Source organism: Pyxicephalus adspersus, chromosome Z (genome assembly GCF_032062135.1).
Source record: "Pyxicephalus adspersus chromosome Z, UCB_Pads_2.0, whole genome shotgun sequence".
NCBI lineage: Eukaryota > Metazoa > Chordata > Amphibia > Anura > Pyxicephalidae > Pyxicephalus > Pyxicephalus adspersus.
Genome location: NC_092871.1, coordinates 52,581,612 through 52,605,960, shown reverse-complemented (window position 1 = coordinate 52,605,960; position 24,349 = coordinate 52,581,612). Strand labels below are relative to the sequence as shown.

Sequence of the window (24,349 nt, the reverse complement as noted above, 5' to 3'; positions counted from 1 at the left end):
CAATTGGTAAAAAAAAATTCTGTTCTACTATATAAAAAATACAAATATTTCAGTGTTTCATACCTCTTGCTGTTTACCAAAGGAGACCGTTTGTTAAAAAAAAAAATCTGTCCTACTATATAAAAAATACAGATATTTCAGTGTTTGATACCTGTTGCTATTTACCAAAGAAGACCTTCTGTTACAAAAAAAAGAGGAGTAGGCACAAGCAGGGGAACAGTCAGAGACGATATGACCGTGGGAGAGGTGGAGCAGATGCAGAGGCAGGCAAAGAGAAAGAGCAGCAGAGTGGTTGCACGCACCTCTCCAGTGTGGTTCTTTTTCACACTGAAAGACAGCGACGGCTGCGTAGCTTTTTGTATCCTGTGCCACAGGCACATCCGCATAGGTCAGAGCAGGTCACATTTGGGTACAACATCCCTGCTTTCCCACATTTGCAAGAACCACAAACCAAAGTGGGAGCAGAACTTGCGTTTTCTTGAAGGAGGTGCAACCACGTCATCCTCTCTTCTTCCACCTACATTGACTCCTTCACCACCTCCAACTGTCATTGCTACTACGTCCAAGGAGGTTGGTGCCAGCCAGACTTCTAGCGGCGATGAAGTATCACCTTCTGCCCGCAGATTTTGTGGCATCAGACAACGTTTGTCGCCGGAAGGTGGGTACTCCAGTGACCCCTCCATCTTCCTTAGCTCCCAGTCCCTTCAGCCCACTGTACCGAAGTTCTGCACAAGGCATCAGGCTATGAGCTCAACCAACAAAAGGGTCATCAAACTAAATTCACGTCTAGCCAAACCATTGGCCTTGCAGCTACTGCCGTACAGCATTGTGGATTCTGCTCCTTTCCGTGACCTGATGGCCTGTGCCGAGCAGTGATGGAATATACCAAGCAGGCATTACTTTTCCCGCACAGCTGTTCCCAGTTTACATGCACATGTAATGGAAAACCTTTCCCGGGTATTAGCATTCTTGGTGTCTAGTCAAATCCACGTCACCATGGACAGCTGGACAACCAGGCACAGTGTGGGACGCTACTTATCCTTCACCGCTTACTGGGTGGCCTTGCATTAATCAGGGTGCAGTAGTCTGCAAGAGGCATTACAGCACCTGGTACCCCCGCCGAGGGGTGTGGTGGGAAATCATGGGCCACCCCAATCCTCTCCCTCCTCCTCCTCCTGCATTCCTTCTACCGTCAACCCCTCTCTTTTCAACACTCCTCCTGAAAGGCCAGCACTGTGGTTAAGCGGACACGCCACTACAGCTTCCTCAAGCACACGCGTTGCCAGGCGGTGCTGAAACTGGTGTCCTTGGGGGAGAAAAGTCACACCACCAGAGGACTCTTGACCCCTTTGCACAGAGAGGTTGAGGCTTGGCTGATGCCCTCCCAGGCTCACAACAGGTAACGTAGTGTGCGACAACGGCGCCAACCATAAAACACGTGCCCTGCTTTGCGCACGTACTGAACCTGGTGGTGCAGAAGTTTCTCTGCACGTACCCAGGACTGCAGGACTTACTGAGACAGGCTCGCTCCATCTGCAGCCATGTGCACCGATCCCCTACTGCCACCGCGGTGCTTAGCAAGATCCAGTTTCAACAGAGGCTGCTACCGCTACTGCACATGCTCCAGCATCTGTGTGAGCAAAAGCTAGCCATCTGCCATTACTTGGTCAGCGTGATGCATGGAGGCAGTGGGGCCCTTGGTACAGCTACACAACTGAACTATTTTACCAGTGACCAGTGGCTGCAGATAGAGATGCTGTGCAAGGTACTGGCCCCCTTTTGAGCAGACCACAAACGTTGTGAGTCGGGAGCGGTCAGGCTGGAACAATGTCACAGCCATCATCTTTATGCTTAATATTACCCTGTGTGGCCTGATGGAAAGTGGCGATGGGAGAGGAAGGGAAGAAATGGGGGAGGAGGATGAGGGTGACATTACACTCCATAGCGCACAGCCAGAATCAGGAGGAGCAAGAAGGGACACTGGGCAGGATCAGGATTTTAAAGAAGAGGAGGGGATGCTGGACAGGACCCGTCCAACCCGCATTTGTGCTGTCAAGTCCCGGGCATTGTGCGGATGATGGAACAACAGGAACTGCTGCAGCTTGAAGAGGAGAAGGTGGGATTTGAGGAGGAAGATGTTTTGGCGCCTACTAAGGGACAGAAGGGGGATGAGCCCAGGGAACCCCTCTTTCATATGTGTGTCCACATGTTGCGATGCCTACGAAGGGACCCCCGCAATTGCAGCATCAAAAACTGGGATGATTACTGGCTGGCCACCCTTCTGGATCACCACTACAAAGCCTGAGCAGAATACTATGCGACCGGCTGTGTGAGAAGTTTTGCGCACCACATTCCACACAGGGAGTTCAGGCAGACACTGCCTCCACCATATCCTCCTGAACCAGCGGCAGCATCAGTAGTGGCAGCAGGGCGCACACATCCAAAATTCTAGGCCAAGGGAGGCGGGGGTTTCTGGATGCCTGGCAAAACCTGATGCGGCCACCACAAACAAGTGAAGTGCAAGGGCATAACTATCAATAACAGATGAAGCGCATGGTGCATGATTACGTTGGCTCTTTTCTGTCCAGTGTTCCAGTGTTCTGTCCGTAAGAACCTTCAGCACCGCTGGCAGAGTGGTCACGAACAACCTATCGCGACTGTCGCCGGAAAATGTCAATCGCCTCCCCTTTTTGAAAATGAACGGAAGGTGGGTTACTAACAACTATCATATCCCCACTGCAGATGTCACTGATTGACTGACACAAGGACACACTGGCCAACCAAGATGCCTCTGTGAATCAACACTGCTCCTCTGCTGAGTTTGTGGCTGCCTATCACCAACATCCTGTCAGCTGAGCCTGCCTCGGTTGAATTTTTCCGCTAGTTATCGCAACGTCCAGGGGTGGCATTCATCGCCAATGTCATGCTTGCCATTGTGCCAGCTAGTAATATACTTTACATTTTTGCTGCTTCCAGAAGGCCGACAAACTGCAGATGAAAACCTCCAGTACTGCCACACTGATAGGTACCATTTGCCTAATTTTTGACAAAATGGCATTCATGTCATCCACTTCATAATGCAAACTAGCAATATTGTCTACCTTCCAACCGCTTCCGGCACCACAGACCATAACAACAGTGCTGGCGCACAAAACATCTTAGTCTGGCCCTTCACAAATTTCAGATATTTGTATTACACACGTTTGGGTGGCATTGATGAAGCACTACACCCAGCTCTAGATACCAGTTACCAATGCAGTCCCTGCTCTGTCTTAGGGCCCACCGCCTCCTCCTCCTGCTGCTGCTGCCTGTCAGTACTCCATTCACTAAAATTTTATTACACATTTCTGGGTGGGTGGCATTGTCAATGCACTACACCCAGCTCTGAATGCCAGTTACTAATGCAGTTCCCACTTCGTCTCAGGGCTTACTGCCTCCTCCTGCTGCCGCCTGTCAGTACTCCATTCACTAAAATTGTACACTTTTGGGTGGCATTGATGAAGCACTACACCCAGCTCGAGATGCCAGTTACCAATGGAGTCCCTGCTCTGTCTTAGGGCCCACCACCTCCTCCTGCTGCTGCCGCCTGTCAGTGCTCCATTCACTAAAATGTTATTATACATTTCTGGGTGGGTGGCATTGTCAATGCACTACACCCAGCTCTGAATGCCAAATACCAATGCAGTTCCCACTTCCGTCTCAGGGCCCACTGCCTCCTCCTTCTCCTGCTGCCGCCTGTCAGTGCTCCATTCACTAAAATTGTACACTTTTGGGTGGCATTGATGAAGCACTACACCCAGCTCTAGATGCCAGTTACCAATGCGGTTCCCACTCCGTATCAGGGTTTACCGCCTCCTACTGTTGCTGCTTCTGCTGCCGCCTGTCAGTACTCTGTTCACTAAAATTGTACACTTCTGCGTGGAATTGATGATGCACTACATCCAGCTGCAGATGCCAGTTACCAATGCGGTCCCCGCTCCGTCTCAGGGCCCACTGCCTCCTCCTCCTGATGTTGCTGTTGCCGCCTGTCAGTACTCTATTCACTTAAATTGTATTACACACTTCTGGGTGGGTGGCATTGTCAATGCACTACACTCAGCTCTGGATGCCAGTTACCAATGCGGTCCATGCTCCGTCTCAGGGTCCACTGCCTCTGCCTTCTGCTGTTCCTGCTGCCGTCTGTCAGTACTGCCTTCACTAAAACTGTACACTTCTGGGTGGCATTAATGATGCACTACACCCAGCTTTAGATGACAGTTACCAATGCAGTCCCCACTCCGTCCCAGAGCCCACCACCTTCTCCTCCTCCTCCTGCTGCAGCTGCTGCCTGTCATTGTATTACACACTTCTGGGTGGGTGGCATTGTCAATGCACTACACCCAGCTCTAGATGCCAGTTACCAATACAGTCCCTGCTCTGTCTCAGGGCCCACTGTCTCCTCCTGCAGCAGCTGCCGCCTGTCAGTGCTCCATTCACTAAAATTGTACACTTTTGGGTGGCATTGACGATGCACTACACCAAGCTCTCCATGACACTTACCAATGCGGTCCCCCTGGGGATAGCTGACCAGAGGCAACACACTGCTACTGCTCTGACCCACGCTCTGTCTCTGGTCCTCCACCCTTTTGCCTAATGTCACTGCGCTACTTGTCCACAACTTTATGGATGGCATTTCTAGCACATGTCATCCAAGTCATGATGCCAGCTAGCAATTATTATTATTATAAAACAGGATTTATGTAGTGTAAACAAATTATGCAGCTATATAAACTAAATAGGGGTGCGTACATTAAATAGCAATGCATTCTTCTGCTGTTTGGACAGTAGAGACTGTTGCTAGTGGGTTGAGTTCACCCTTTCTCAATGTCTTAATGTTTATGCTGCCTTCTGGATACTGTCCATAATGCAAAAAACCTGCTGTCACTTTGCCTGCCATTTTCTGGAAAACTAGTTCTTTATGGGTGGCATTCCTAACACATGTCATCCAGGTCATGATGCCATCTAGCAATTATTATTTTTATTATTATTATTAACCACCTGGGCGTTACACTGAGGTCTAGATTTCTGTACCAAAAGCCCCGACGCTGGAGGACGACGCTGGAACACGACGGATGGACAATCGCAGCGGGACCAGGTAAGTGATCGATAAACCCGAACTTTTCTCACTGTATTTTCATACAGTGAGAAAAGTTCAGGCTTATCGAAAATAGTAACTTTTTTTAGCCAGTACCAAGGTCGGGCTTATCGGTCAGGTGGTTAATAAACAGGATTTATATAACCTTAACATATTATGCAGCGCTGGTTACATTAAATAGCGGTGCGTACATTAAATAGCAATGCGTTCCCCTGCTGTTTTGATGGCAAAACTGTTGCTAGCGGGTTGAGTTCACACGTAGCACCACCCTTTCTCAATGTCCTAATGTTTATGCTGCTTCTGGACGCTGTCCATGACACAAAAATCCTATTTGCTGCTGTCAGTTTGACTGCCATTTTCTGGAAAACCACAAGGTGCTTTGGAACTTTTGTATTTGTCCCCTGTTGCCACTGTTCTTCTACACATACCTAGCAAATTTAGTGGTTCTTACATGTATAGGGGCTTTGCTAATATTGTTTAAAATCGGCCTATTGACATGGGATTCGCAAAATCGGTTCGCCGGAATTTCGCTGACCCATCGGAAGTTCGAGGAAATTTTCGCGCAACTGTCAGAGGCCTTCTCGCTCATCCCTAGTCCTGTGCAATGTCAGCCATCTTAGCCTGGGCTACCTTCCGCGCTGTCAGCTTCTACTGACCGCGTTTGGATGATTGGGAGCCGGATACAAATGGATCCATGTGTCCTCCGCTGTCCGCTCTCACGATGCACAAAACAGCAAAGCCGCAAAGTGAAGTCAGAAGGGCACAGTGAAGCAATGGAGCCAGAGCCGCGTCTGACACCACCCGCTACATCGGGCACCAGAACGGGAAGTCCTCCAATGACTAATTTCTAATAAATTATGAAAATAAATACATATACATAAAATAACAAACTTAAATTCATCTTCATCGCTAAATATTTTAACTTCATGCTCACCCGTTTTTCTTTTTTTTTCTTTTTCGCCTTTGGTTAATAATGAAGTTGATGATGTCTCTTCTATGACATATCTATACAGCAAAGAAAAAAAAGTCATTACAGCCAAATAAACATCCACACATGAGGTGACAAGGCACACATGACTAAGCATTGAGGTTTGTAATCACAATCTGATCTGTAAACAGAATTGAATTGCAAAATATCTTCTTTTACTTATGAATGCATCAGCCAGAGGTGTCACTTCTGATATGCTTTAGGTGCTGCAAAACTGGATCCAGGTGTCACAATAGGATGATTTCCTGCTTAATTCTGTTGTGGTGGTGACTCCAAAATTTGTATTTAATTTTTTTTTTGCCCTTATATAGACAAAAAAAGAGAATGATTTTTCTATAACTAGGAAAAAGGATAAAAAAAACAAGAATACATTTACAAAAAGCAACAGGGATTTCAGCAACATTTTGGTTCAGATCTCAAAACTTTTAAGGAAACTAGATTACACCTTCATCACGTGGCCCGGTCACTGGTCACTAGTGCACTCGCAATGGACCACTTAGAATATTTTAACTTTTGACCAAAACCCCATGCATAGTAAAGCACAATCCAGCACCCCTAAATCCAGACCCAGATGGTATCTTGCACCCCCACATTACACCCCATAGGCCCTTTTGCCCCTACCCAGGTCAAAGCCTAGGTGCTCTCCTAAAAAACACCTAAAATTGCACGAGGAAGGGATAAACACAGCACCACCTCACCCCCAGCCTGAACGCAGCCTTAAAGTTTGGTGAGCAGCCAAATTTATATTTGAGGCACCACAGTGCACAGACAATTGTCAGTACCCTAATGCTCAATGCCATGGAAGTGGCCCCTGGGGATCCCTAATATGCAACCTCCATTTGGGTACCCTGGTCTTAAAATAGCCAATCACAATTTTTATTTTATTTATATTTGTACATAATACTTTGTTTTCTTGTTCCAATTTTTTTAAACACAAAAAAGCAAAACCCTTCTATTCTGTCACTAGTGCTGCGGCAGTAAAGACTGAATGTGAGCGCAGAGTCTCCTGAGATACGCACGCCATGAATCCCAGGAGGATCCGAGAACAGGCATGTGCAGGGGGAACTTTTCCATCAATGAAAAAATAAAGATGGCGATCACACACATGTGCAATGAGATCAGCATATAAGCATATATTTTTGTTTTACAAATACAGCAGCATATGTCACGGATCTGTACAAATAAAGGTGTTATCTCTTTTTTCTTTTTTTTTTTTTTTTTTATACTTTAGGTCCATTTGAATGAGAACAGATCCCTGATAGGTATTAGGATTGTACGTTTAGCAACTGGACTGTATCTGGCAACATGTTGTGTTTAGGGGTCTGAAATTAGGTTTAGTATCAGCTCTCGGGGTCCCCTGTGTACCCTGAAAATGTCATGTTTGTACAAAAATCGGTGTGGAAGATATAAAGGGTTATACATTGGGGGTAATGGCAGCAGCATACCGGTAGACACAGATCTCATACTGCAGGTGTAGGAAGAGTAGGATTATTTCACTGTGCAAAGTGGGCGGGGACCCGAGGTCTATAGAACACAAGGAGCTCACACTGAAGCAAGATCCCATTGAAAAAGATAGGAGATGAGCGCGCAGAGTAGAAAACTGATTAATTATACACGCCCAAACAGCTAAATTCCTAAAGTAGGATTATCTCATAGGACACCGCCAGAAACACAGAGCTACGGAGAGGAGAAATCCCCAGAATCCTCTGTACCTTTGGCGTCACCTAATAAGCTCCGCCCCGACAGTAAACCCTGCCCATTCTTTAAACAACTCATTCCATCATCAACCCCCCCTTACCTTGTTGTGTCCGCTGATCTCGCCTCCCCCCCCCTTGCACTTTTCAGGCTCTGCCAACTACAGGGCCTGTGTATACGGGGTGAGCAGCTCCCAGGTCTCTGTCCTGGAGCCAGCCTGGCAGGTAAGACAAGCAGGGAACGGCCAGATGTGTTTGTGTGTTGCCTGGAAACCGGCTCGACATTGGGTCATATATGGGGGAAGATTGATTCCTATTACTGCTGCTGGAAAGGAACCACAAATCTCAGCATGACCTGCTTGAGGTCAGCAAGGTATCAAGAGGAATTTTGGGGGGAGGGCAGGACATCAGAGTTTGTGTATAGGTGTCTGGCAGGGGCTTTCGATGATCTGTGTTGCCATCTGTGCCCAGTGTGTGCCCACTTACCCCCAACTCTTCTATTCTGTGCTTTGCTAGACCTGTGCTAAAGATTTCATTATCTTTAGCACAACATCTTCCATACGTGTTTCATCATCAGTGTCAGTGGGGATCAGTAGTGTACCGTATAATAAAAGAAGATTTGTTGCTATGCAGGATACCCAGAGCAGAATTGTGCAGGCCTGGTAAGTTGTAGAATCCAGGGATGGGTGGTGGCCAGGGGAATAAGAAATTGTGGGTTCAGCTGGGGCTACACGTTGAATAGTCAGTGACGTCTCTCATCGTGCCAATCTCTTTCTCTTCATACACCTGTGTGACATTACCGTACATTCCCATTCTTTGCAATCCCAGAAAATCCAATTAATTGTGCATGTGGATTGGATATTGGAAGGAATCTGCTGGGACAGGAACCTTCTTGGTGGTGTGACTACACCACTGCTGCAGTGTAAGGCATTGGGTGAGTGTTGTCACTAAATAGGAGTGCTGAGACTCACGGGAATAATTATTGGAGCTGTAAAAAAAACATCCACAAAGGATTGTTCAGCAACATGCCAGAGGTCTTGGTGTTTACAGACATCAGTATCTATCGCAACCTAAATTAATTTTACATTTTTTTATGTCTAATGTTGGCACTTTGCACATTTATATTTTGCCAGTCTTCTTTCCCTTAGTGAATTTTTGTATGTGTTGTCCACTATATAAAACGGAACAGAGGAATGTGAACACCTTAAGGTGTCAAGGAGCACCCAAAGTTCTGTAGTGCTTAGAAACTACAGGTCCAGCCTTTGACTGTGTACTTGTTTCCACAACATGCTCACCATGGGAGACACTACAAACGTGGAGATATTTCCTTCATCCAACTCACAGTCCTGATGGTGATAGGGCCTCTCTGGGGTGTGTTATCAAAAGAAGCCTGGATCTTGTTTTTTTTTTTTTACCTCATAGACGTTTCACATTTAGTCATAATTTATTACAAATATTTTACATTTTAGGTAAAAATGTTAAAGGTCCATCAGCCTGGAAGAAAAGATTCAGTCTCCCCTTTCTGGATCCTTGAGAAAGCAATTGACTGATTTGTTTTTGTTTTTTTAATGTCTTTTAAACATTTTTTGTACTTTTGGGGCGGTACTGTTGGCTGTCTTCATTTGGCTTTACCCAGGGCCACATTAAACACTCCATTGCATAATGTAGAGGTCTGATGAGTGTACACATTGTTATATTTCTGATTTCAAGTTTTTCCACACTTTCTATTTTTTATTGCAACAATTTTAATTTTGTAGGTTCATTCTTTAAACTTTGTCATCTGTTTCCTATTCTCCCTCTTCAGAATAATAACACGTCAGAATTAGAGGAACCTGGACGGTGCTGCAGAGGATTCAGAATGTTGGAGCCTTCCTAAAACTACTCTTCGTGGTAGTTCCCTCATATTCTCAAATTTCCTATGTTCAGCCTCATGGCAAATTGCTGTCGTGATTTTTTCAAAAGATGGCGTCAACCAGTAAGGTAAGATATTGAATGACTGATGATTGACTGCTTGTGAATTGTAAAGCCAAATATTTCCTGTTGCCATGGACAGAGAAGGCCCTGCTGTCCTGTTGGAGGAACATCCTTTGATTTTTTTTGTCAGGGTCTTTGTCCCAGTGGCAGGGAAGCTTTCTAATGTGAACACAAACTGAAATAACATACATTTTGCTCTCCTTATTTTGAGGAAGGGTCATTACTTCTGTCGTGCACTTTGTCCATACTTATTTGTTTCCATTTTTTTAATTGACAAAAAAACTATATTTATAACCATTCTGCTGCCTACACCTATACAAACCTTTCTTCAACAGGCTGCTGGGCTTTTTCCTGTGCTACTGCATGAGCACAACTGATAAGCTAAATCTTTCTTAATCTGTGTGATCCAGAGTATTAGTTCTCTTGGATGTGATATGTAAGCTGCAGCTCAGGTGTCTGAAATCACATGACTGGGAAGAAGAATCGAAGCATTTCTTGGTTGCTTACTGAAATATATCTGACTAAAGTGTAATTCAAGCTTCCATGTTGTACCAGAACTACCAAATAAAACGTAATTTGTTTCCCTGGAACTGAATTATGTGTAGAAATATTTGGTATTTACTGCAGACTTGGCATCTAACTAAACCTTACCATCCTGTGTGCTATAATAGCAGAGTTGGAGATTATTAAAAAATTGTCAAACAATTTCTTAAAGGTCTTTAGGAGACCACAGACTAGTACTTAGCAGAAAGAGATATTGACTTCCTTGTGTACTGTGCCTGCTGCTATGAAGAAGTGAGTTTTAGAAGACAAAGAAAAGTTTGTGTGTAAGCTAAAAAAGCCCATTTAGTACTTTCGTATAAGACATTTCATATACGAGGGGGTGCTGAGAAGTTCCTGGCTTTGTCCAGAAAGAAGAGAGCCAGAGTTATGAAATAACACATTTATTCAACATATTCCCCCCTGAGACTGATGCACTTGGTACAGCGTAGTTGGAGCTTTTCTAGACCGTTCAAAAAAAAGTCCTTTGGTTGGGCCACAAACCAGCTCTCAGCAGCATCTTTCACGTCAGAAATTTCCACAAAACATTGCCCCTTCAGGAACAGAAAATAGTCCAAAGGGGCCAGGTCAGGTGAGTAGGGGGGGTGGTGGACCAATTGGAAACCCAGGGTGTTCAATTTTGCAGCCACAGTTTTGGACATGTGCACAAGTGCATTGTCATGCAAAAAAGAATCTTTCGGTAAACTTTCCACAACATTTCGTCTTACTTGCCTCCTTCAGCTGGTCCAGGAGGTTAGCATAATACTGTCCGGTGATACTAGAGCCTTGAGGTAGGTAGTTCACCAACAGAATACCGTCTTTGTCCCAGACAATGGACGCCATGACTTTTTGGCAGATTCCTGGGTTAGGAACTTCTTCGGCTGCAGGGACCCGCCGTGGCGCCATTCCTTTGACTGTTCCTTGGTTTCAGGATCATAGATATGGAGCCAGGTTTCATCCTCAGTCACTAACCTAGCCAAAAAGTCCTGTGCAACTTCAATATGGGCCAAAACAGCTTTGGATGCTTCAATTCGTTCCTTCTTCTGATCACTGTTCAAACATTTCGACTGCCACTTCGCTGAAAGCTTTCGCATGTCTAGGATAGTGGTGATAACAAACCCAACACGCTCCCGTGAGATGTCAAGTATCTGGGCTATCTTTTTTGCAGGTATTCACTGGTCCTTAATAATCAGCTCATGTACAGTATCGCAGGTTGCCAGGTCAATTGAGGTTGGGGGGCGCCCACTGTGGGGCCCTTCAGCGGTGAAATGCCCAGTCTTGAAACGAGATATCCAGGTTTTGACAGTGCTGTAGGAAAGACACTTCTCCCCCAATGTTTGTGACATCTCAGGGTTAATGTCCTTTGCTGGAGAAACAAAAACTTCATGACGGCCTGTAACTCCAACGACGTGAAACTTGCTTGGGCCTCTGCCATCACAGCTTCTCACTAAAAGAAAAAACAGTTTTATGAATTGCAAAGACCTGATATTTGCACAATTACATACTAGGATATTAGGCTTTCATATGCCCCCACACTCATTTTTCCATTTCATCTGGAAGGGGGCAAAGCCAGGAACTTCTCAGCACCTCCTCATACATGAGAAGAACCTTGTGTGTCTTCAATTACCCACAACTTTGCTAAGAAATGTCCAGGCTCCTCTCCTGTATTTTCAAGAATAGATTCACTAAACAGCATTGACAGTCCAGATCCAATGAGTTTTTTGGTAATTGTTCACTGAAGCTGGGCCATTTGAAGTCTTATAACTGTTAACAATTGAACAGACAAGAGCAAATTTATACAGGCTTTTATAAAGGGGAATATAGGAGAGGCTAAAAGAAGAGATTCTACATCTACATTTCACATTCTAGTCAAGGCTTTAGTGTTTTGAGTAGGTGAAATTTTCTACATTTGAATGACATTTGTGGCTTCTTACTACAGGCTAGTTAGAAAGTGGAACTGCTAGAGATATCCGTGTGATGTTTCCCAAGGTGACATTAAGTACCTCAGAAAATCAGTATGTGGCTCACTCCGTTAAACGGATTTTTTTTTTTTTACTATATAAGGCAGGGGTTAGCCCCCTGGCCAATCCAGAGCCGCTGGTTGCTGGCCAGGGGGTGTTAGGCCAGAGCTCCAGAGCCGCATGCGGCTCTTGAGCCATCTCTTGCTGTGGCTCCCCTATTTACCGTCATCGGCATTAACACTTCCGCTGCCGGGGTAAATAGGGAACACCCCCGAAAGGAAATCCATCTCCCTCGGCAATGCATACGCAGGAGAGGGATTTCCCTTCAGGGAGCGTTCCTGGTGGGGGGGAGCCGTTAGGGCGGGACTCAAGAGAGGATCTGACCTAGTGTGCTCCTGTCCACCCCTGAAATGGCCTAGTGGCCACAAAAGTTTGCCTACCTCTGATCTAGGGTATCCCAAGACCTTTTTTTTTTTTTTTTTTTTTGTATTTGCAGGAAGGTGACTTTGGTCATGGTGGGGCTAGACAATGCTGGCAAGACGGCCACTGTGAAAGGCATTCAGGGAGGTAAGTGATAAACCTGGCCTGAGCCTGTTTGGGGGACATTTATACGCTTTACTTTCACTGTATTCCTTGGCACCAGACGTTCTAGGATTTAGATATACAGAACAGTAAACCATAGTCACAGCTAAGCAAAAAGCTTGTAGCAAGCAAATATGGCTGGCCCCGTGTACTGGGCAAATGAAACGGGGAAAACTAGCTGAAGTTGAATTTTAAATATGTTAACACTCATTAAATTTTGTGTAATGCTATTTCTTCTTGTGGATTATGTGTGGAAGTGTTAGAACTTTTTTTTGTTTTTGGGAAATTATCCATTGAAGATATCTGCTTCAGTGTTCTGGGGAAATTCTACATGGTTTTTGAGAGATCTCTGCTTACATCCTGCTAATATCACTTTTTGGATGGTCAAGCAGATTTCATTAATTTGTTCATATTATTGAAAAACAGATCAAATTTTCAACTTTTTTCCCTTTTTGGGGCCAATATAAACCTTGTGTGTACAGAGCAGTGTTTCCCAACCAGCCTTCTCTGGAATCCTATATTTCTTCCAGAGGTTTCTAGGGGTTCCTTCAGCAATGACCAATTTGTGCCTCTCAGGTCAGTTAATGTGACACCAATGATCTTTCTGGCCATCTGTGACACTTTTCCCACTGGCTGGCAATTTAATTCTTCTTACTGCCCCCACACTAATATACTGGATATATTCATTCTAGAAGGGGTTCCCTGAAGATCTAAAAATGATTTCAAGAGTTCCTCAAGGGTCAAGGAAGGCTGGACTATAGCAATTTTCTTTCCCACAGCAGCCATAGAGAACGCACTAGTTATTTTCCTTGTTATACCCTGGCAAAATATTTTGGTTGCTAGGGCTGCTCAGACATTGTTTCCGTCCCCAGTTTATTTGATGATGTACACTGACCCTTTTTCTCTTTTGTAATAGAATCTCCGGAAGACGTAGCTCCGACAGTAGGATTCTCCAAAGCGGACATCAAGCAGGGAAAGTTTGACATCACAATATTTGACCTAGGTGGTGGGAAGCAGATCCGTGGCATCTGGAAAAACTACTATGCTGAGTCCTATGGAGTGGTGTTTGTTATCGATTCTAGCGATGTGGAGAGGATGGAGGAAACCAAAGAGACAGTCACTGAAGTCCTGCGCCATCCAAGAATTGCTGGGAAACCAGTGTTAGTGTAAGTTAGGGGAATGGTCAAAGCAGTTGTCTGCTAAATTCTGGATTACTGGTGGAGTCTGGTGGTTTGAGTCACATGTTGGCTACCAGTAAACAGTGGGCTCTCCATCTACTTTGGGGTGTTCTATCTCCTTTAGCTGCAATGTCCTTCATAATGAGCATTAGAAAATCCAAAGACATAAATCTCTTATAATGACAGTAGACTGAGGAACCCACTGCAGTGGTCTCAATGGACCTGAAAAATTATCTTGCTTAGACTGTCACTTGGAAAATGGATTTCTCATTTGTTCCTGAGAAACATACAACAGAGGAGATATAGCCACTCTGCTCCTTATCCATTTTTTAAATGTTATTTTATGTTTTATTGCTTTGTATGTATGCAGTGCTCATATTTTTTTTGCTAAAGATAATATTAATATTTCATTATTTTTTAAAATGTCTAAAAGAAAAGCAGTAATAAAGAATAAAATGTGGAACAGATTATCTGCAAATGTTGAGAGAAACATTTGGTTTTGTAAACATTATTATTATTATGACCAAGTTTTCGTGGTGAGCCCAGGGCCTGGCAACACTGGCATCCACCAGGGGTGCCGGCCTAAGGGAGGAGTGCGCAAAAATAATGGCATAATTACTACGGGCCGTCTTAATCTCAACATGTGCTGCTAATGCAGAAAGTATTTCTAAAAGCTGAACATAGCAGAAAATTGTAAAGATCAACAAGCATACATATTTGTGTTTCTTATACAGCTTGGCAAATAAACAAGACCGTGAGGGAGCCATGGCTGAAGCTGATATCATTGAGTTTCTTTCACTGGAGAAACTGGTTAATGAGCACAAGTGTCTTTGTCAGATCGTGAGTACCAGTCATCTCTTTTGTTGTGATTCTGTGACTGTCACCCTTGTGATATGCTTTCCTAAAATGATTTTCTGTGTCTAAAGTTGGCCATTAAAAATTACGTCACACCAGTACACCATAAGTAACCTGCAGGACATTTATTTGGCTCAGGATTATAAGTGATGTTTCAAAACCACTGATTACCCCTTCCTTGGGTTACTATGACTGTTTTATTGGTCTCATTATTACCTGGAAAAATGGGCTTCTAATTCTTTTCCTGCTTTTTTTCCTCAATCGAGTTTATTTTTTATAGCTGTGAAAGCTGGTCCCTTTTATCTAGCTTGCAGGCCCATCTTTAACCTGATCAAATAGTGTGGTGCTTGGATCCATTGGAATGGATGCTGTGGACTTTTTCTTAAGGTTTTCTCCAGATCCAAAGCCATTGGTATTGCCTAAACTTTTTCAATGTTTCTGAAGACTCACTTTGTGAGTAGTTCATTTAGGCTGAGCACCAGTACCTACCACATTACTAGGTTATAAATGTCTTTAAATACCCAGATACACATTTTCCCTCTGGTTATTGAGGAATGGGTTATTTCTGTGGGACTAAATGATCATCATCCACTAGCTGGAGTGCAATGTAAACATGCTAATTGCTTATTTAGCATCAAGGAAGCATCTACCTACTTCTTTTTCTCTTTGCAAGATGCTTGTGGACCTCATATTACTGGTCCTTTCTTGCCTTGCTTTGTCACCTGAGGTTCCCACTACAGCCAACATGGCTAGTCGAGCCCCCTTCCTTGCTGACTTTGACCGCTTAGGTTCTGCTTACATAATCATTTAGGATAAAAAAAACATACGTTCTGCAGGTTCAACCACTAGGGAAATTAACATGTCTCAGATAAAACCCTATTAGCCCTAGTAGCAAGTAAGCCTAGCTAACCTTTCTGTTGTAAAATATATCACTGGACAGAAAAAACAGTGTCACACAGCACAGTATCTCCGGACAGAAACTCATCTCCTAACAATACTTATAAGCTGTTGGAAACCCTCTTTGGGTCTTGGTCTTCTTTGGCGGGCCTTACTCCTTTCTCAGCTTTCACTCTAACCCAGCTTTGTCAAACTTTGGTTCAAATATCTTAAATTGGTTCTCCCTACTTCGACAGTAAATCCTTTAGCTGAATATATCTCCAGACTTAAGGAAGTATTCTCCTCTCAAACTCTAAAGGCTTAATAAAAAGACTGCATGCCATTTGGTCTGGGGCAAACATCAATTACATCCTGTTGGTTCTGAGGCCTTGGCCTTCAGCCAAAGTGGCAAATTACATCATCTGTCCAGGAAAAACACGTCTTGTGGTCATGAGGAGTACTTCATATCCTGTTCTGAACAGAAAGCGAGTGATAAATATTTCAATAAACAAATACTGGAAAAAGTCAACAGGCGTTTAACCTACTCACTGTTTCTTATTCCAGATTTAGGCTGGCATCAGGTTGACTATTTTTCTTTATCCATTTAGATAAAGATTGGTCGTAGAGCATTCTGAAAAGGCACCCCATCCTAAGATGAATATATCTAAACCAGATTTCTATTTTTGTCAGAACTTCAGGTGCCTACTACAAGTTTCTACAACCTTAAAAGAAAAAAACACTAATTTATTTTGTGATATTTAAAATCAATCAAGCAAAACAGCTTGTGTTTGTACGTATCCATCATTACATATTACATGACATGTATACCATTACACAATACATTACATTTATATCATTAAATTTTTTCATTTATATTGTACTGTTTTCTATTATCCTCGATGCGTTTCACCCAAAGGCTTCATCAAAAGGACATAGTATGCCAGTTGCATCAATTTTAAAAATAAATAAATTTTATCTCTGTATTTCAAAGCAAAAAAATTATTTATCCTATTATTTCATATATATCATTTTTTTTGCTTTGAAATACAGAGATAAAATTTATGTGATTGACATACTATGTCCTTCTGATAAAATCTTTGGGACAAACGCATCATGGACTATTTTTCTTTACTAATGCTTTACCAAGTATGTATTTTTAAGCTATATAAAGCACATCTGTATGCCAAGATCTATTTTAAACAGATGTTACATCCAGGTTTAGTTTACTTTTAGCTTAAAACGTCACAAACTATTTCATCCTTTACAATTGCTTTGCACTTTTATAGTTTTTTTTTCAGTCCTTTTTATTGGTATTTTCGTTGTCACAACATTCATATAACAAAAGAAATAATTATATATTGCAGCATAACATAATGTAAACTTATGAAAAAAGAGAAGGAGGGGAGAGGAAAAGAGAAGAAATGGGAAAATACAGGGGAACAAAGGAAACATATGGTATATAGCCTTAGTTGTAATGCATAGATTGGCTCATAAAAGTATGGTTCTCTCTAACACTGACTTTAACATACATTGAGATTTATTGAACAAGAACCTGAACTTTGGCCAAGGTAGGGGATCCACCAATATTGTATTTAGCAATGCTTCATGTAGATCATATTCTGCTCAGTGGAAGTAGGGACAAATACTTCCCAACTTTCACATACAGACTTTTATTTGGGTCATATAGTAAAAACATGGGTAGGGAAAACACAGTTAGCCTGAATATTCAGGGTAGGGGGGATGAGGTAAGTTGGGGTAAGAAGTATGTTGGGGGTTTATTGGTAATGAATTTGCAAAATGTTGGTCTAATATCCTGGTCTGTTTGGAAGTGGCCTACTTCAGCAAAGAGGCCACTTTAGTTGTAGAAGGTGTTAAAGACTCTACTTGTAAGGCCTTGGTCCCCCAATCTTACGCCGCACTCTTCACCTATAACAAGCCCCCGCTCGGGAGACTGGTTGAATTTCCCCATTTTACCATTGATAATTTTTTTTATTTCCATTTTAGGAGCCGTGTTCAGCAGCCTTTGGCTATGGGAAGAAAATCGATACTCACATTAGAAAAGGACTGAACTGGCTATTAGGAGTCATTGCAAAAGACTTTGATGCATTACATGAGCGCATTCAGAGAGAGACAGCTGAGCAGAAAGCCCAGGAGGAACAAGATAAACAGAAGATCGCTGAGAGGGTGAAAAGGCTACGTGAGGAACGGTAATTGTGGGGTACAGATAAAAAAAAAAACTTCTTTATTAGAAAACCAACTATGATCTGAACTGTCAGCACTCTGATAACACTGGGGAACTTTTTTGAACAAATTTTTTGTTGACTTAAATTTTTAGGCTTATTTACACTAAAATAGGTATGCTGATTCCGAAAGTGCAGTTTTATTCTATCACATCAGGTTTTTTCTCTACTGCTTATATTAACGTGATTACTGTAGCATGGATTTGTATAGGCTATTAAGATGCTATTTGGTATACCTACGGTTCGGCGAGAGCCAGGAGATCATTTCAGTGATTGTCACTTTTGTATAGTGAAATCTTCAGGATATAACAAGAAAAATAAATGTAACAGAGTATCCTAGTCTACCATCGGCTATACGGCCAGTGGCTCATTCAGATGAAATCCCAGTGCTGGTTTTCGTTACAGTACCCTCTCTTGAAGAACATGATTATGGTGACAACAATGATGAAGAGTTTGAAATTGAAGAGGACTCTGTTCGTAAGGGATTTGATCAACATGAGTTGAGTGATTTGGGACTATCAAAGAAGGCTTCAGAACTCCTAGCATCAAGACGGCGTGAAAAAAACTTACTTGAAAAAGGAACAAAGGTATCGTATTTTCGAACCAGAGAAATTGCATTTCTGCAGTACTTTAGAACTGACAGTGGCTTTGTGTATTACCATACCATTCCTGGTTTATTTGAGCAATAGGGAATTCCAATCTATAACTCAACTGAATGGTGACTATTCATCGATAGCTCAAAGCGGAGCTTAAAGTGTGTTCTCCTTTACAATGGCAATATATTTGGGTCAGTCCCAATTGGCCATTCAGTTTCTCTTTGTGAAGAATTTGCAGACATAAAGCGAGTCATTGAGTTGTTGCAATATCACCAACACAATTGGGTCATCTGTGTTGACCTTAAAATGATATGCTTCCTTCTTGGTCAGCAACGCGGATACACCAAGTATCCCTGTTATCTGTGCATGTGGGGCAGCAGAGCTTGTAAAAGGCGTTGGGTGGAAAAGAATTGGCATCCAACATCTGTCTTAAAACCAGGTGATCCAAACATTCTACATGAGTCACTTGTTGATAGAAAGAATATTATACACTCGCCTCTGCACATGGAAACTGGGTCTGATGAAGCAGTTTGTTAAAGCTTTGCCAACTGAAGGAGACTGTTTCAAGTACCTCATTTTGGCATTTCCTAGTCTGTCATTTGAAAAAAAAAAAGGCCGGTGTGTTTGATGGTCCACAGATTCAGCAGCTCATCAAAGATAGACATTTCATCAGGACAATGTCAAAAGTCAAAAAGATCGCTTGGTTATCATTCAAAGCCATTGTCAAGGACATTCTTGGGAACATTCAAGCAAATAATTACACAGAAATTGTCCAGAAACTTTTGGAGAGCTACAAAATTCTTGGTTGGAATATGAGCATCAAGGTGCATTTTCTGCATAGCCATCCTTCGAACTTCCCGGAAAACCTTGGTGAAGTCAATTAGTGAGCAAGGTGAAAAATTCTCCTAAGATTTGAAGGTCATGGAAAGTTGGTATCTGGGTAGATGGGGATGTACATATGATGGCTGACTATTGTTGAAGTACCCGGCTGGATTATCCTAACACTAAACACACCAGGAAACGCTATAAGCGTAAATTTGTACCTGATTCATTTTCAAATGTTTTACTGTAAAAAAAAAAAAAATGTCATAGAGTAACAATAAATCCTTTGTATGAACAAAAGGAATTTAAATAAACAGTATATTCAAGTTATGATTTCAATATTTTTTCATTGTATGTAAAATTTGTGTTTTTTGACAAAAATAGGGGGTACCTTGTATCTTAAAAACTGGATGTGATAGCAAAAAACTGGGGTCATTTCTTGATTCATCACCCAAAAATTTGTAAAAAAAAAAGTGTAAGATCTAACTCATCAAAAAATGCGTTCCCCAGTGTAATCCTCCGAAAAAGGCCAGCTAATTAGAACCTGTTAAGATGCACTTCCAAAAGAACTTGCAGCCATTTTACCATATTTAGTTTCACTTATAAACGCTCATAAATTTAGGTGCAAGAAAGAGTAAGGAAGTAATGAGCAGCTATTTTGCTAGTCAGATGTTTTTGTACAGCAGTTTGATTTTATTCCTCTGTGTATGTTCTTCCTGTATGTTAGTTTTTTGTCATGGCTACACCTTTATTCTATTACCTAAATATTTGATTATTACAAGGTATATGTTATGCTTTTATCAATAGAGAAGAAAGAGAGCGTGAAGAAACAGAGCGGGAAGGGCGAAATCTCGTGGAAGGAGATGCATCTGTTCCCATGGTCAACCCATTCCAGCCCATATCTGCCGTTATCAAGGAGGTACTATCGTTAAATCAGCTATTTTCAGTATACAGAAAATAAATACACCATAAGGGTTTTCTTATAGACAGAACTGTGGCCTTAAGTCAATACTCTCACTTAGCTGTTCCCCTCTTGTCTACTTGAATCTTCATACTAAAATTCTCTGAACAGATCATGAAGGAGGGAGTCACAACTTTTATTGATTCTGCAAGTTTGCCAGAACATAACTGTTCTGAACAGAAAGAGAGAGTTATAAATAATAAAAAAAGTAAAGAGGTTTACCCATTTTCCATTACCCTTATCTGACTTTTCAAGTCCACTTATTCTACCTTTTGCACTGGTTTATTCTCCTCTTTGCTGCTGCTTCCTTAGAATGAGGACAAAATCAGGAAAGAGAAGGAAAAAAAGAAACAAAAAATGCAGAATGGACAAACCGGAGCTGAAATCCCTCTCAAACCAAAGGCAAATGAAGATGAGGCAGAATCAGGCAGCGAAGGAAGTGACAGCAGCCCAACATCACAAGATGAATGTTTAGTGGACTCATACAAAGATGCTCTGAGCCAGAAGCTGGAGCAGGATGAGAAGAAAGAGACAGGTACTCTCTTCATATTAATCAGCATCTGTATACAAAAGTATTATTTATTTGTCCGAATATCTTGTTTGTCTCAATGCCTGGATATCAATGTATAGCCTGCTGTTTTACCACTGTCAGCTTTGGTCAACCGGATGTCAGGGACTAGAGTAAACAAGTCCATGCTTTTGCTAGCAGAAAGAGTTCAGCTAGCAAAGCATAGATCCCTGCTGTTGTCACTGCTGGTGGGCAGTGGCAGTGCAACATCTGCTAAGTACCGTCCTATTCTTGCAATACAAATACAAGTATACCTATAATATACTTATAGAAAAAAAAAATTTATTTTAAAGGAGAAATTCAAGAACTAAATTGCATTGGCTTTAGATATGATATATTTTTTGCCTCCTGGCTTTTGCATTTCTTTGAGACTGTCAATAGGATCAATCTCTCTTTGGATATTTTGGAATTCATGGCCACCTTTTGCGTGTGTGTTTTTTTTTTTTTTTCCTCCTGCTGTATTTTCTGTAATGTAAAGGAGGAATTCAGAACTGGGTTTTCCATGCGATGCAATATTAGAAACCATGAGATAATAGTAATCCCTGGCGTCAACCAGAAAACCTGGTTGTACCTGGTTAGTTGATCCTTTACAATTCATGTTTTCTTTTTTGTTTGATTGTAGAGAATGCAAAAAAGAAGTTAAAGAAGCTAAAGTTAAAAAGAAACAACAAAATTGAGCCTCTGGGCTCGCAGGAGGCAGAAACAATGAGCCCAGCTACACCTCCACCACAGTTACCTGGTAAGTAAAGTTGCGAGTTCCTCAGAAGACTATTGGAACTGCAAACAATCCATTATTTTGTACCTCTTAGCAAGCAGTAGGAGAAATGTAATTCAAGCCCCGAGCCTCCGTCCCCATCAACACAGAACTCAAGACAATACCTCTGAACATCTTTTGTGATTTACCAACAAGAAAAAGTATCATTTAGAAAACCTGATTCAGCGAATCTGCTCATAAACAAGGCACACATTACAGACCTCCTGAATTTGTTTATTTTGATTCTGAAATATTATTGTGATATATTGTACTATACAATATACTAAGCCTGTAAATAGTTCCTAAACAGTTATTTTTTTAACATTGAAAAGCTTGCTGTCACATTGCTATCAATTTCTTGAATTTATTGATGTTTTTTATGTTGTAGATTTCATGCAGCTTACATCCAAAGTAAAGGTTTGCTTCTCACCAGTAGATATAGGGCAGGGGTCAATGTTTTTGTTTAACTTGAATTCCCTTTTAGGTTTTCAGTTCAAGGATCATCTCTTGGTACCTACATTTGCTATAATGAGCAAAATATGTTTGTTTTTTCTACTGTAGTTGGCTGGGGAACCCCAAAAGTTACTAGACTTCCAAAACTTGAGCCTCTGGGAGAGACCCATCATAATGGTAATTGTACAAAGCATTCAACTTCTTCGCATGCAGGACCATTTTCCTTGGTATTAACGTTGTCTATTTCATTATTAACACCTGGCTCATGCATGGCTCTTTTCACATGAAATTGGAGTAATTGGGTATATGTCATCTCTGAGCAGACTCTGGACTTTTTTTTTTATCCAGTCAAAACTGTAAGACTGAGGTTTTACTGTCAGGTTTTACTGCTGTTTCTGTTCCCAGTTGAGACAAATAAAAAAAATGAGAGAGGGATGGAAATCATCCTCTTACCCTCACCTCTATTTCCCTGTTAAATACCAAATGTTTTTGCTGCTGACTGTGTCTCCTGTTACCATGACCTCCTATCCCTGACCTGTTTCTGGGACAAGAAGTGAGGGAAAATGTCTTAATTGGGACAAATGCAACAGGTAAACCTCAAACTCCGCATTGGTAAACTTGATCCAAGGTTGTTGTCACTAAAGTAATTTTGTCTACTAATGTATGCAGAAGAACATAGATAACTGGAGCTTAATGGACCTTCAGCAGCTGTCCTTGAAGGCAGTGTCAGAAGTTGTCTGTTTTCCCTTCCTCCACATTCCTTTTGTTATTTTCTATATTGACCTGGGCTGCTCACTAGGCCCGTAGGAATGTGGGTGGCAGGAGCAGTGAGCAAGCTCAATTACTGCCATGAAGTGCCATCAGAATGGCCCAGCACTTGCCTGCATCAATCAGTGAGAACTGTTGTTGGTACCCAGAGGTACACATACCTACATTTTGTACCTGCTCTCAGCATTTTTGGGGGGTCAACAATTGCTTTTGTGCAATTGCTTTTCTTATCAGTTTCTGAGATCATTCAGAACCCAGTGCAGGGAAAGTGACCAGCAGCTAACCTGCAAATTTCTAAATACATTGTAACCACTACCCCTAACATCCTCTCATAATTCAATTTAGTGCCATTGTCTGGCCTAATGTGCATTTCCCTTCATCTTCACATTTGTACCTATTCCTGTGTCATCACCAGTACTAATCAGTCCATTCTATCTGTGTGTGCTGTCTTTTTTTCTCCTAATTAGATTTTTATGGAAAGCCACTTCCGCCACTGACGATAAGACAAAGGCCAAACAGCGACGCTCACGATGTCATTTCTTGAGACTATTTGTCAGCTCCCACTCCCACCCCCTTTGTGTGTTTGCACTGATCATGGTTAGTTGGGAACACTAAATTGCAAACACAAAACATCAGGCAAGTATTGTGAGCCACAGGTGTAGGAAACACTATCGCCAGCCATCGGAGATTGGTTATTATAAGTTTAAAGTTATCAGGTATCTAATACAGTTTACAGAATAACTGCTCCACCAAATAAGTGGCTTTAGGGCAAGCTGTAATCTCCCATGGAGTCTTCAGTGCTGTTTCAGGCACTAGCAGGAGAGTCTGTGAGTTCCACATACATTCCTATGAAAAATTATCTAAAGGCTTCAAATTGTAGTATGTCAGTTCCCCCTGAGCCCCAGTGGAGTCACAGTTGCCTTTGATAATCCTGGCATTGTTGTCTACAGAACAGAATTGTAGAATGGCTTTTTGAACAAACTTAGAATGGTTGGCCTGTTTCTTTTGCTTTTTTTTACTGGTTTACCAGAAAATAAAGCACTTGGATTTTGGTTCAGTATTAAACATTTATATCAATTTTAAACTTCATAGAAAAGTAATGTGTACAGATTTTAAAATGTTTTTATAATGTAATTCTAGGAAGCTAAATGGTTCCTGATTATTTTAAAATTGTAAAAATGTTACTGCCTAAAGTATTTTACAGACTTTTAAAGTTATTCCTATTGATGACTTGCATCCATTATTATACCCTCTGTTGGGTCACAGGCAAACTGAATTTGGTTCATCCAGGTGAAGAGACCTGAGAGAAGTTGTATTTACTGTGATCTGACCAAAAAGGATCCTGTTATTGTGAAAATAGCTGATCTCTACAACTACCACAGCTTTCAAATTGATTTGCTTTCCA

The 24,349-nt window shown here is 42.0% G+C and overlaps 1 protein-coding gene across 3 annotated transcripts; it reads left to right on the top strand.

The window, feature by feature from the left end:
• The first annotated feature begins 7,883 nt into the window (after positions 1 to 7,883).
• Positions 7,884 to 24,009, top strand: ARL13B (ARF like GTPase 13B). 3 transcript variants are annotated; one of them, XM_072429427.1, is made up of 11 exons: positions 7,884 to 8,041; positions 9,621 to 9,796; positions 12,788 to 12,858; positions 13,790 to 14,039; positions 14,786 to 14,891; positions 17,787 to 17,989; positions 20,248 to 20,359; positions 20,714 to 20,936; positions 21,592 to 21,708; positions 22,285 to 22,353; positions 23,412 to 24,009. In XM_072429427.1, the coding sequence occupies exons 2-11, from the start codon at positions 9,735 to 9,737 to the stop codon at positions 23,486 to 23,488; spliced, it is 1,290 nt and encodes a 429-aa protein (XP_072285528.1). In that variant the 5' UTR covers positions 7,884 to 8,041; positions 9,621 to 9,734; the 3' UTR covers positions 23,489 to 24,009. The 3 variants fall into 3 exon arrangements, with proteins under 3 accessions (XP_072285528.1, XP_072285529.1, XP_072285530.1); XM_072429428.1 differs by lacking the exon at positions 7,884 to 8,041 and adding an exon at positions 8,157 to 8,180; XM_072429429.1 differs by lacking the exons at positions 7,884 to 8,041; positions 12,788 to 12,858 and having other exon boundaries at positions 9,631 to 9,796.
• Positions 24,010 to 24,349: the final 340 nt, after the last annotated feature.

Bases quoted from the DNA above. Each gene is read 5' to 3' on its own strand.
- ARL13B (XM_072429427.1), top strand. From the start codon at position 9,735: ATGTTCAGCCTCATGGCAAATTGCTGTCGTGATTTTTTCAAAAGATGG. The intron at 14,892-17,786 runs GTGAGTACCAGT...TTTCCATTTTAG, and splicing joins ACAAGTGTCTTTGTCAGATC to GAGCCGTGTTCAGCAGCCTT. The intron at 17,990-20,247 runs GTAATTGTGGGG...TTTTATCAATAG, and splicing joins AAAAGGCTACGTGAGGAACG to AGAAGAAAGAGAGCGTGAAG.